The sequence below is a fragment of the Culex quinquefasciatus genome, chromosome 3 (genome assembly GCF_015732765.1).
Source record: "Culex quinquefasciatus strain JHB chromosome 3, VPISU_Cqui_1.0_pri_paternal, whole genome shotgun sequence".
Taxonomy (NCBI): domain Eukaryota; kingdom Metazoa; phylum Arthropoda; class Insecta; order Diptera; family Culicidae; genus Culex; species Culex quinquefasciatus.
In genome coordinates this window covers 50,150,562-50,164,829 of record NC_051863.1, presented here as the reverse complement: position 1 = coordinate 50,164,829, position 14,268 = coordinate 50,150,562, and the positions used below count along the sequence as shown (strand labels likewise).

Sequence of the window (14,268 nt, the reverse complement as noted above, 5' to 3'; positions counted from 1 at the left end):
TAGTACTGCAAAAATTCTCTAAATCGCTCGCGGTTCACATGAAATCAAACCAGCTCGACCGGATTTTTAAAATTACTTTCTAGCCAATCAACTCACATTTATTAAATCTCCGAAACTAACCAAAAAACTAACAGTTGAACACAAATAATTTAAAAAATCCTTTCTCCGGAAAGGACACCCCCGTCGCAAAAAAAGGGTGCCCCGACTTTTGAGCGCCTTTTCGAGGCCATTTTTCACCCAACTGACGAGGTGGCCGAGAGGTTAAGGCGTTGGACTGCTAATCCAATGTGCTCTGCACGCGTGGGTTCGAATCCCATCCTCGTCGGGAATTCTTTTTGGCGGCGGTGCACTTGGTTGATGATTGTGGTTAGTTGAAGAACAAAAGAAAAAGTGTGTGTGTTTGTGTTGTTGTTTGTTAACACTATTCAATGGCAGAAAATGTAATGACAATTGACAGATACTAATTGGCAATTTATGTAATCTTCGAAAAGTTTATTGACGACATGAGAATTTCTTTCATGTAACTAGTACCAAAACAAACTTTTTCAAACAACAACAACTTAATGACAAATGGGTTTATAGACTTTCTCAAACAGGTTGTTTGATGAACCCACCGCACAGCACAAACATGTCTCCATTTGTCGCGAACCAGTTTACAATCGCGATAATCAATTTCGTTTATTTTGAAACATCCTCCTCCGCCGAACATCTGCATTTCTTTCAACAAGCCAAGCCAGCTGTCAAGTCTGTGCTCGAACCAGATCTGACAAATCGGCGTCGGCAAAGTAGATCCATCAAGGGTGGTAAACATCGCATAGGTACAGCACCGCAGTATAACTCACACACCGTCGCGGCATGACTTGCGCTAACGTGTTGCGACCTGCTCGATTCGAGCGCTACCCGTACTTTGTGATAAATGTGACGTCATGACGTGTACTTTCACACTACTACACGCGTAAGCTCGTTCGATGTAGACACGTTGCATCTGCTGCCTTGGTTACTCTCCCCACCTCAAAAAAGACCCAAATAGCCGGCTTGACATTGAGACCGGCAGCAAACATGGCGACGAGGTGGCCGAGAGGTTAAGGCGTTGGACTGCTAATCCAATGTGCTCTGCACGCGTGGGTTCGAATCCCATCCTCGTCGAGGAACTCTTTTTTGCGTTGCTTTGTGGGGAAGGGTTTTTTGATCGATGCGCTGAGACAGTAGAGGCTGCTCGGTGAGGATCACCTTTGGTATGTGGATTGGAAGACAGGGTGCAGGGATGGCAATAAATGAAGAGTGGTTCTATATTGTTATAATCACATATTTATATATATTTATTTCTCGTTATTATTATATAATATTTTGGTATTTATTTATATATTAATTTTTAATGTTCTGTTCTCCAGTAATCTGCTTACAACTTTGTCTATCGTGTTGGTTTCCTGTTTTTTGTGTGTGGTAAAACTTGTTTTAAAATTCTACTTCTCCCTCTCTTGCCACCTTTTCGCGCTCTGTGATGTTGTTTGATTTTTTTTATTGGATACTTTCTGCTGCCGATTTTTAAATCTTTTGTGCTGTTAATCCTTCTTTCGGGATTGATTTGCTGCTATCCGTGTGAAGAGTCACAAATACCTCCTCAAACGTGTGTTGAACAAGCACTTTTGCCTGTCGGCTTGCATCTTTAATTTTCTTCTTTTGATAAATATGACACATTTTGGTATTGTTTGTTTGCTTCGCTTTGTTTCCGTTTACGAGTGTGTGTGTGTGTTGTGTGTTTGTGTGTGTGTTTTCCATACACAATTGCTAAACAAGTTCCATGCAGGCAACGTCATTAACTGAACCACCGAAAGAGAGATAGAGTGAGAGTGAAGAAAGTTTGTGTGTGTGTGGGATGTAAAGAGGGGAAATTGTTTTAATGGTATTAATTTGTGTGATTTGTTTGGTATATTTTTAAGGGGACTCTACTTGAGGATAATCATTTTTGTTTAACAATTACGGTGGGATATTTCCAGAGGGGAAGATTGGAAGTGTTCGCTCTTTCAGTTGATGACGTTTTTCCACTAAGACTTCTCGAATACTTGTGTGTATGTGTGTGTGTGTGTGAGTGTGGATAAAGTTTAAGCATTTCCTTATAATCAAACAGGAACAAAACATAAAGATTGTCTGTAAATGAAACTGGCAAGAACAGTTTTTTTTCCCTTTTTTTGTTTGTTAATGCTCATAGGAAAAATACGAGATTGTACGCTAATGATCGTCAACAGAAACAGTAAATAAATAGTTTGACTTCTTCCTAAATACAACATCAATAAATTATGCACAACAGTTAAACTTTGTGTATTTTGTTTCATTTTTATGCAATATTTTTTGGTTTTTGTTTTCTCGATTTTGTGCTCGCTTTTGTTTTATTCTAGGGCTTGTTTTTAAATACACATTGCGTCTACGTTTTTTTTGTTTGTTTATCTTTGCTGTTTTTTAAAACCACGTTTTGCTTCCCGTAAGGTCTGCTGGAAAAGTGATCAGAATATGCCAGAATTCGACATTCGCGTCACATGTTTTTTCTCTGGTTTAAACCTTTACACTTTTTTTCTTCTTCTTCTTCAACATTCAGTGCACTATTACTGCTGCCAATGATCATATGCTTTAAATATATTTTATTTTCATATACATAATGCTTCTAGTACGCGACACCTCCATCTCTCAGTAGTGTTTGTTCTTGTTTACTCTGGGCTTGACTCATTTGTTTTTCCATATTTTGTTTTGTATATTTTAGCAATTATGTAGGTGTGTGTGTGTTTTTGTTTACTCATTCCATCCATTTGCACGGGTTTGCTGCTGTTCCAGTTGCATTATATTTTTTTAGAATAGTTATATAGTGTTCTTTAGTCTACCTAAACATTTAACTAATTTACACGGATTCATTTTCTTCATTGGTTTTTTTCGCCTTCTTCCTCTCTTCTTTTATTACTGTTTCATCTGTGGCTGATTTGGGTTACTGTTTTGCTGTGGAAAAAATACCTATTATCTTGAGGGGGGAGGGTGAACAACAATAAGCTAGTAACAAAAATATTCTTTTCGACACGATATTACTCTGTCTCTCTCCCTGCTGACTCCTTTGAACAGGGAACGACTTCGTGTAACGGATGCCATCGGGAAGATTCTGATCAACGGAGTGTGGAATTTTTGCTGTTTTTTTGGTTTTCCTTTTTGTTTACCTCTGATTAGTATACTACCACGCTACGTTGTTGTCTGGTTGTATTATAATTAGTATAAGATTTGTTTATGACCTAGCTCGGAATCTGATTTTTCCTTGTGGTGGGAGAATATACTATTCATGCTCGCTATTTTTCTCAAAACAGAGCGTCTTCCTTCCGTATTTTGGTTTCTCTCAAACACACGCATCCCTTCTTTTTTTGACAAAATAAAATAACCAATTTATTCCGAATCTGCGCCGGATTTACGCGCATTCTGCGTTAAAATCTCTCCGATAAGTTATCATTAAAGTTTCTTCTTCTTTTTACAGTCAGACGGAATTTCATGTGTTCTCTGTGATTATTCTTGATTCTCGCTCGCTCGCTCTCGATAAATGCCCGTTAAAACATGTCTACCCATTTCCAGTCACATGTTCGCGATCCTTCCTTGCATTTCTTTTTGATATTTCCACTCAGAAAGTAAACATACATACAAAATACTAGAACTTAGACACAGCTTTTACAAAAGTTTTTATTTTCCCCTTCTTCTTTTTGTTCAACAACGACAACGGCGGTACAACTTACATGCAAACATTACAAAAACATTTCAAAGTCGGCGAGTCGTTCGATTCGAGCGACTAGCCGCAGTTGGACACACCGTTAAACGACATTGATCGCGCCATTTTGAAACAGACAAACAAACATGAAAGTTGAAGCAATTCTTTTGTTGTCAAACCATCGCGGGGTCCATTTTTGAAGTTTGACACAACTTTTACACCGCCATCACACACACACTACAAAATGTTTGTTTTGGTAGTGTTTGTTAGACCTGTGTATACAGTGACAGTTCGTCACTTTTTAGATTGACTTTGTCAAACCAACGCGGTTCAAAGTAGAAAGTGTCAAACGAAAACGCGTCAAAAGAAAAAGTGACCAACGACCGGGGTTTTAGTGTAATGATCCTTTGTTCTTTCAGGAGATATCAGTTAGGTTTCTGCAGGTAATATCTTCTCCCTTCTGCTGGTAGGGTAGAGTAGTCATCATTGATAAAATGGATTTGGATATGGAAGCTTCCTTGCAAAGTTATTAATAAAAGTTTGATTTTGGGGTGTGAAAGTAAATTATAGACATGCAATACATACACAGAAAAAATATGATGGTAATAATATTTATCAGAAAATGGTGACAGATTTTGTGTCATAAAAAATGTGTAATATTACATCAGAAATTGGTGAATATTCATCAGTTTCTGATGAATTTTCATCAGGTGCATATTTTTCAAGTAAAATTAATCATAAAAGGGGTAACCAACCAAAATTCCAACCTTCCAAAATTAAACTTTTTTTCTTTGTACCCTTTTCGCTCATAAGCTAGCATAAACACCAAAACCATATATTTTCACAAATATAATATTGCATGTATTTCACTGTATGCTAACTCTGATTTCTTTATAAATAAAACTAAAGTACCTACTTTTTAGTTTTTGTTTAGTTTTACTTTTCTGCAGGTAATCTCTTTTCCCTCCTGCTGGTAGGTTAGAGTAGTCATCATTATTGCGCATTTTCATGGCATTTTAACAAATCGCAGGATAAGGGCAAAATCCTAAGTCGTCTAACTGTTCTCCTTTGAGCCCGTGGGTAACAATCGGACACTTTGATTTTGTCAAAAAAATGTCAAAAACTTTGTGAATCGTCCTAAATTTGAATTTTTTTTTTTTTTTTTTATTATTATTATAGAGACTTTACACCATTGTGCATTCATCTCTTCAAGGTGGATAGTGAAAGAGGAAAGATTACAGAGTTTAAAATCACTTCAATAATTATTACCATGCCTTTTTTCTAACGATTTCTGTCTATGTTTCAAATATTTAGCGGAATATTTAAAGAATGAATTATCAAGTTCTTCAAGTTTTTCTTCGTCCTCTTCTTCCAGGGATTTAGAAGTTATCTCACAACATTTTTCTTATAATATTTTGCCTTTATGACATCTTCATCTTCTTCATCTGTTTCTTCTGCAGCCATCTCTCTTCGTTTTTTTGTTAGCTCGTCTTCCGCGTCCAAATATGCCTGTAAGCGCTTTCGGCGGGTGTGCTTAGAAAGCACGGTCTCGAATCCATCGTTGTCTTCATCGTCAATTTCACTTGTTTCCATTGCATTTTGTTCTGGTTTACTGTTGTTGCTTTTACTGCTGCTGCTGCTTGGCTCGGGTTCAATCGGTTGTGTACTGCTTTTTGGCCCACCTTTTACTCGAATCCGCACATTTTTGTTCTTTGCTTTGAGTTTGCAAAGCGATTTTTTGCCTATAATCGTCACTGTTGCAGCAGCATTGTTTACAGTGATTGATTTCGGCGTTGGCTGTTTCAGCAACATCCGCAGGGTCCGAACTCCATTTGGGATTCCTGGGAAGAAGTTAATCCAGCGGTCGTTGGTGATGGTCAAAACTTCGCCGTATTTACTCATCACTTTGACTACGTCATCATTGCTTATGCCTAGAGGTAGGTCAAGCACACGAACTTCCGTAGCGTTGTTGTCCAGGTAAATCGGGATTTTGCAACCCTGATAAACCAGAGGTTTGTCGATGATGGACGAGGCCATTGCTGAGTCGGCGAACTGCAACACGGCTATTTTTCTTCTATTGCATAATTGCAATGCTCGCAAGTTTTCTTGGTTTACTTGAAGGTCTGCGAGAAATTTTTTTACAAGCTTTGGGCTTGGTTGGTTTTGGAGTTGACAAAAATCCAGAACCACACTGTTTTTGTCTACGGTGCACATTTTAAAAAAAGCGGCGACGCGCACACAAACTGCGGACTGGCGTTGAGAATGCGACTTGTAAGGTCGGCGGTTACTTTGCAACTGAAAATTTGAATTGAACACTTTCATAAATTTTTACCGAAAATAATCAATGATACAAGTTGAAACATTGAGTTTTTATTAAATTTAACCACTTTTTAGTATAACTATTCGGATCGATCTCATATTTTGGTCTATGTTCCAACACTTTATTACAAAGTATATGCAACAAAAGGGACGTCACGATATCTAGACTTTTTTTTTATTAGGTCCTATTAACATATTAAACACAATAGCTTATTGAACCTTTTCAAAAAAAAAAGCTCTAGATATACTAATGAAATAATACAAAAATCTCTAGAAGGTTTTTTTTTTATTTTTCCTTCTCTTGCAAAATCCATTGTTAGAATATCCAATTACATCAAAATGAACTATAGTACAAATCATAGTTGAAAGGTACTCCAAAACTCTATTAGGTTATAAGAATAACGAAATTGTGAATTGATTATTTACTAAAAAAAACTAATTGAATTGAATTGAAAAAATAATACAAAAATCTAAGTTTAAAACCAAAAGTTCCTCATTAACGACTACCCTACCCTAAGCTTCATATGTAATCATTTCGCACCATTTTTTACTCTCTTGCAGAACTTCTGCAAAGGAGAGAGGAAGAGAGTTGCAGAAAAGTAAGGGTTAATTTCGCAGAAGACCTGTAATATTGTAACTTTTTTGTTTTCTTTAGCAGATTAGATCCTTGACTTCTAATTTACCAGCTGTTGAAAGTTAGTCCATATATCAGCTTGGGATAGTAACTGTAATCTGTACAAATCGTAGTTTCAAGTAAAAAGGATAATATTTGGTGTCTTAATACCTTCAATGCGTGGCTTTGGCTATGGAAGCTCCCTTGCAATGTTATTAACCCTCTACAACCTAACCCCGCCTTTAGACGGGCTTCGATCTAAAAAATCGCCAAAAATCAATTTTCCAACCGATTTTTGATCTGTTAAAAGCATTGGAAAGAAGAACTCTTAAAATTTTAGAAAATTTATGGGTTGAGAGTTTTACTTGTTTTATGTGATTTTGCCAATGTTTTTAAAAATGTAATTTTTTTAGGAGTCAACTTTGGCTGTGTTTTTTACTAACATTTCCTATATTTTGAGTAAAAAGAAGTATGCAGTAATTTTTGTAGTGACCCAGACTATGCCTCTACGCATGTTTTTGCAATTTAAATGACGATGGTGCCATTCTATAGCAGAAAATGTGAAAAACATGCAAAAAATTGAAAAAGTGACTGTAAAAACGTGAAAAAATTAGATAGGCAAAATGTAATTATATTAGGTGGTAGAATAGGCCAAATACTACCAAAAACAAACTTAAACTAAACAAGATAAATGCAAACTAAAATACTAAAAATAAAACAAGAAAAACATAAAACAAGAGAAGTAAAGTTTTTCGTAGAACAAAAGTTGCTCAAAATGACCTCCTGAACACGGGAAAAATAAATATTTTTGAAAAAAAATTGCGCAGTAGAGGGTTAACTAAAGTTTGATTTTGAGGTGTAACAGTAAACAATGCATTTTCGTTTTTAGGTTGAAATAAACATAAAATAATGTATTTTTATACATTTCGTAATGAGGGAATGAGTTGCAATACAATACCTCTCTTTTCAAATCGTAGGATAAGCCCAAAATCCTAAGTCGTCTCGAGATTGATCATTATTTCCCTTTATTTTGACCCCATGGGTAACAATCAGACACTTTGATTTTGTCAAAACATATTTCAAACACTTTGAAAATCGTCCAAATTTGAAATAAGCATGGTTTTTGACTCTATTATGATTTTTTTGATGAAAAAAAAAATCAATGATGCAAAGTTTTTTAACCATAACTCTAAATTCTTTATAAATAAAAATTAAACAAGTAATGCTTAGACTTCGAAATGATTTAAAAAAATGAATAATTTTATTTGACTTGGATAATTTTCCTTTTTTGCAAACAAAACCGTGAATGTGTTTTCCCCATTTGTATGAAGATTATTTAAAATTTAAATAGGTAGACCAGAGAGAAGGGAAATCAGTACTCTTTGGGTAGACTGTTTTGTTCAAAGAGAATATAAAATTACAGAAATTGGGTGTTCATATGGTGTGTTAGTTAATTTCCCGGGAAATTCGAATTTAGCATTACTCCAGCGATTAAAACGGTTGGTTTAAGGCCAATGTATTTTTTTGTCTCCCCTTAACGATTTTCCCCAAAAACTCAGAAGGCAAACAAAAAAACTAAAACTTTAAAATTGTATTGTAGATCCTTTATAATATAATGTTAACCATAATGAACACATTGTTTGTTTGTTGTTCGGAAAAAATACAAACATTAAATATATCATGGTTTGATTTTTTTACAGTGGCATAAAGGACGTATTAGACTACGACAAACAAACAAACAAACTCGCAAACAAACAAACTTTTTGACAGTTTGGCTGTTTGCCTGCCCTGTTTGTTTGCGGAAACGTCAGCCTGCATACTGCTTTGATTGCGAGTTTGTCGAACTGTCAAACACAAAAAGTGCGAGTTTGTTTGCCATACTCTAATACGTCCTTAACTGTTATAATGTATAAAAAATATTCCGATACTTTTTCTCCAAATATTTTGAAAACTTGGCTTGAAATTAAGTATTTTTTTTAATTATTTTCCCCTGTTTTTAAAGAAAAACAGTGACCCTTGAAATCCACAAATTCGGAACAATTTTTCCTTCCTTCACACTCCGAAACCAATGAAACTCATGCTTAGTAATGTTTTGTGAATAGTCCGATAACTTTTTTTTTGTGAAAATATCAGTTAAATTCAGGTGTTCCACAATTGTGGGAGGCACAATAACATCCCACAATCATGGAACAGGCAATTTGGAGGCAGTGGTTTGCTGCTCTGGATAAAATAGTCTTGAAAGGCAGGTTTTTGTTTAAAAGTACTACTTTTACTACTGAAATAGCAAGAGCATGACCAAATAAAGGTCCTAAAAATAGTAGGGTCGACAGAAAAGCTGCATTTGACATGCTATTGACGAATTACCACAAAAGTGTTCCGAATTTGTGGGTGTTCCGAATATGTGGGATGACTGTACATTCGAATTAGCGAGCATTCGAACTAGTGAAATTTGAATTCTGTACCTTTTTTCAAAACAGTGAAATTACAGAGAACTAAGCGACTCTACAAAACACTTTACGTAAATTTGATTAAATTTGAAACAATCTAACTGCACTAGTGCAGTGCTCCACTCAATGTTTAACTTTAAATCGGACAAAATAATGTAAATGAGTCAATGTAAGTTTGTAAACAAACAGTCTATTTTGCTTACGTCAGTGGATGTTAAATCGGCCTATTTACATTTATCTGTATGAAATGGCAATTTTGCTTTGGGTGGGAAACGGTTCAGTGGACAACTTCATCAGATGTCGCTGCTTTTGTGATGAACCCAATTCTGTTTTCTTTGTCCACATTTTAAGGACGTATTAGACTACGACATACAACCAAACAAACTCGCAATCAAACAAACTTTTTGTCAGTTTTGCAGTTTGCCTACATTTGTTTGCAGAAACGTCAGCCTTCATACCTTTGGCTTTGTTTGCGAGTTGGCCGCAAACAAGTTTGGGAGTTTGGCAAACTGTCAAACACAAAAAAGTGCGAGTTTATTTGGTTGTTTGCCACAGTCTGATAGCTCCTTAAGTAGGGTTCGCATTTGTTAAGGAAGGGGGTCAAGAAATGTTGCAAAGTGGGCAGCAGTGGTAGGGGAAAACAAAGCAAGAGAGAGGTGAAGATAAGCCCAAAGTAATCGCCCCTCTCTATATTTTGTTCTGCTGTTCGTAACGCTATTTCTTGACCCCCTTCCTTAGGAGGCCAGTACAGGTCCTTCGGCTTCAAAGTTGCATGTTTGTTTGTCTGTGGTACTGGATAATCTGACGGAATTTACAAGACATAAATCAATAATATATTTGCTTGAGTAATTTTCTCAAAACAATCTGGAGAAAACTCTGTGTTACGTATTTCTCGAGTTTTGCCATCAAATAAAATCAAATTAAAAAAAAACGTAAAAATTTTACATGCCGCCTTGCTGTGCTGTAAAATAAACCGCTCCCTTTTTCATTTTTGATTGTATGGATCCTTCCTTACGTGTTGCAATCACCCTGAACTCTACCGCTACCGCGCGCACCCTTGAGCTACTCAAACTTAACTTGAATTTTATCTAATAATAATAAAAAACACAGCTGTAACTTTTCGCTTTCCCGAAATAAGAAGATTCTTTAAACAGAGTTCGCCTGAGAACAATAATATTCCTCTCGCTTTTTATACTATATAGGTTGAGATGGCACCGAATGTGTGTGTGTGTGTGTGTGTGTTTTGTGTTGATTTGTGACACGAAACTAAAAGCAACTGAGTGCGTGATTTGACTAGCTTCAAAGCGTGTACGAAGGTGATGAACAAACAGTCGGCTTGCGTAGCAAAACTTAAATGTTATTTTATCTAGATATTTATACTCTTTGTTACGCGATATTAATAGTAAAGATTCAGAGTTGTTTAGTGTGTGCTTAAAACTTAAAACATTTGAAGTTAAATCTAACTAAACAGTAGGATTCAGCAAGAGTTAAAGCTTAGCTCAGTTTTTTTTTCTTACACACGCTAATAAAAACAACATAAATATTATCTTTTTCAGATCTAAACCAAAACACAACGCAATTCGTTTGTATTGCAACAGTCGAAAATAATAAAAGTAAGCAAACTTAAGAACTAACAATTCTAAACCAATTAAATATTACGAAATAGATGGTTACACAAATTCGGTGTAATCAGATCGGTTACAAAAAAATAGATAACTTCTAAACATTGCACTTTTAAGCCCTGCTTTAGCGTATGTGTTTGTGTGATTTCCATTCTATAGCTATCGCGAGTCTAGAAGAGTTTAAACTGAAAGCTTATCACTCGATTTTGTATGGCAACCGATAACTCAACAAATATGGTCAGCATTTGTAATGCTCTCTCTCTCTTTCTCTTCTATGTAAAGTATCGACTAAAAACGTAAAAATATAGAATCGTTCTACGCCACCATATTTCCCACTCCCGCTAAATCTACCTTCACCAACAACATTACATCAAATTAATCTCATTCGTAACATGTTCGAACATTTGACCTACACCGCGGGACTCTCAGCGTTTGCAACCGGCCCTTTGGGGTTGCAAACCCCGGGAGCTCACCATTCCTTTTGCCTACAAAACAATTTTTTTCCAGCACTCTTTTCTTTTCTTTGTTTTTGCAACTCCTGTGCTTATGAATTTATCTTTGTTACTCTTTGGTTTTATCACTTATAAGCAATCAAGCGCGCTCCAATATTCTAGTGTGTGTGTTTCTGTTTGTGTGACTTTGTGTGTGTGCTCTCTCTCTCTCGCTCGCTCCCTCCCTAGTTTTTAACAAACAATTTTCCGCTCCGGCCCAAACTCGTGGTTGACGAACGAGAACCCGCCAAACTCCTCCTGGTTGATGCACCGGATGATGTCGTTCGGCACCGGCGTTAATACTGGGTCCTCCTTCGTGAACTCGGTGTCAAAGTTGAGGGCGTCCCGGGCACTTCGCTGAAAGTTGCGAGAGGAAAAAATATATCGGTTAGCAAACATCTTCGGTGGGCTTTTGGGGCCAAAATGTCAGAGAACTCACTACTCGAGGTCGGAATGGTGGTCGTACTTTTCGCTGCTCCAGCGCGTCCCAGTCCATGTCCTTGAAGAACGGATGGGTGCGGATCTGGTTCTCGCCGTCGGTGCAGCCGAGCCGCTTGGCCGCGTTCTTCGTCATGAAGCCTGGAAGGGAGAAGGGGGGATTTTTATTTATTTCCACGTTTCTTCGTCCTCTGTAGTACAGTCTGTACATTCCGAGCTGTATTGTTGTTCAATCTCAATGCATTTCAATGAATCCTCTTTGCGGTTTACTTTACGCAGTATGCCTGACCAATCGAGCGACAACACCAAAAATTTTGAGAAACAGTTGTTAATAGTAATTATTACTCAAATCAAAGGTTTCCCAATATTTGCGATGTTCAAAATCTAGGCTTTCATTAACAAATTTTTTAAGGTGATTCCAACCATGATTTGACAGCTCGATTCGTAACTTGAAAGTAACACCCCTCTGAGAAATGTAACGACTCGATCGGTCTGATCACTGAATAAAATCGGGCTGACAAAGCTCGATCGGGGCGTTACAATAATCTATCGTTAACGTTATCAAAATACGATTATCCTATCGGCGATAATTAACGATAACTCATTTCAAATATCTTACTGTGTATTCCGAAATTACAAAATTACAGATTACAGATAACTCATTTCAAATATCTTACTAAAAACAACTAATTGAAGCACCATCCTGTCAAACTTTCAAAGCTGTCAAGTACTAAATTTTTTCACAAAATACTAGAGATGAGCAAAACCGTTCTTTTTTTAAGAACCGCTAATTTTCGCTCGCTCATCAAAATGAGCTTTTTTTAAAAACATGATGAAAATGCTTTTATTGTTTTGTAATAAATTATTTAAAAAAAACACAACGAAATTCTAATTTTACGAAATTGCGTTTATCTTTTCAAAAAATGAACATATGCTGATATTTTATTTTGAGAAAATAATGCGCAAACTTTTTTCTAATATTCTGATTTAATCGATGATGTCTATAAATTTAGAAGTTCGATTAGGCAAAAGGATTGAAAATTTTGTCAAAATCTAATGGGCTGTTTAATAGTGTTTTGGTGAAACTTTCCAAGTTAAGCATTTTGAAATGCCCAAATTTGTATACACTGATATATTTTTCGATCAGTTTAAAGAGAATTTGTTTTATTTTAATTAGAAAGTCATTTAGCTGAAACTCAAACTGAAAATTTGAAATATTTGAAATTTTTGGGAATTCAATTAAAATTATATTTTTAAAACTTGAAAAAATGCAAAAGTTTAAAAATCTTTACAAAAACACCGGATTTTTTGAAAATACTCAAATATGGGTTTGAAATACTCAAAAAACTATTAGAAATTGTGTATGCATTTTCAATAGGGCGTCCAATTTTCCCGAGTTTTGAATTTCCCGGGAAACGGGAAAAATATTTTTGAAATCCCGGGAAATTTTAAAACAGTAATAAAATCTATGTTTTTATTATATTTGCATGTATTTCAAGCTTAAAATCATAGAATTAGCTCAATACTATTTATTGGTCTAAAATTCAATCTAAACAAGAATAGCAGTTTTTAGATAGCTTGATAGCTTTTTTTTGTTCTTTGTTGTGCTTTAGTTTTTTATCTAATATCTAATCCAATGTGATTCATATTAAATAAGTCTCTTAAAAATACACATTTTATATTTTTTATATGTCATGACTAGCCTGAAACAATCTTTTGAAATATCTAAAATAACAAATTAAAAGACAACAAATGAAATTATAGCAGTTAAATTTTAGATAAGTTAAGATATTCATGTTTTATATAAAAAATATATAACAAATTATCTTAAGGTCATTACCGCCAATTAGAGAAATCGGGACTAAAGTCTTAATAGGTAAGGAGATTTTAGAGCAATTAATTTGGAGATCGTTGTACTAATTGTTTTGTTCTGTTCCTGTTTTAACCGAAATCAATCAAAAAAATTAAAAAATTATGCAAAAAAACTAAGACAGCTGTCTTAATTCAATACATTCGTCATGATTTGCCAAAAATGTTTCATAAAAAATATGTTAAAATGATATTATTTTTAAAATTTAATATCATAAATATACGTAGTCTTTTCAAAAATAAATAAAATTTAATAAAAATTATTCAATGCGCTGGACATTTTACGGATCGGTATTTTTTTTACAAATTTCTTTCATAAGTCAAACTAATTCTGATTCCTAGTTAAAATAGGTCATACAAACATATTAAAAAACAAAAGGTTATAGGATCTTTAAAAAAACCCCTGGATTTATGCTTAATAATTTATGAATTTCCAGACAAAAATTTCCAATATCGGGAATTCCCGGGACAAAAAACAAAAAATCCCGGGATTCGGGAATTCCCGGTTTTGGAAAAATCCCGGGAATTTTATCCCGGGAATTCCCGGTATGGACGCACTAATTTTCAATGTTTAAGAATTTTTAGATTAAATACTCAAATTATCACAAAATACCGTATTTCTAAAATATTGATATTTTAATAATTTAAATCAATTTTTGATACACATATTGAAAATTAAAAAAATAGTATTTTATAAAAATACAATACTTTGTGAAAATTGTGAAAACAGTCCAGACTC

At 35.0% G+C, this 14,268-nt stretch overlaps 1 protein-coding gene and 2 non-coding genes across 4 annotated transcripts in view; 2 read left to right on the top strand and 1 right to left on the bottom strand.

Moving 5' to 3' along the window:
• Positions 1-243: 243 nt before the first annotated feature.
• Trnas-gcu lies at positions 244-325 on the top strand. The gene has a single exon. It is a non-coding gene; the product is annotated as a tRNA-Ser (tRNA).
• Positions 326-1,064: 739 nt separating this feature from the next.
• On the top strand, positions 1,065-1,146 carry Trnas-gcu. Its single transcript has one exon. It is a non-coding gene; the product is annotated as a tRNA-Ser (tRNA).
• A 10,268-nt stretch (positions 1,147-11,414) lies between these two features.
• The window catches only part of LOC6054341 (protein kinase C), a 46,377-nt gene continuing 43,523 nt past the window's right edge, over positions 11,415-14,268 (bottom strand). For both annotated transcript variants that reach the window (XM_038263333.1, XM_038263334.1), the window contains 2 exons: positions 11,662-11,801; positions 11,415-11,579 (listed from right to left, as the gene is read on the bottom strand). In XM_038263333.1, the coding sequence (XP_038119261.1) occupies positions 11,415-11,579; positions 11,662-11,801 (305 nt within the window). The remainder of the gene's footprint in view (positions 11,580-11,661; positions 11,802-14,268) is intronic.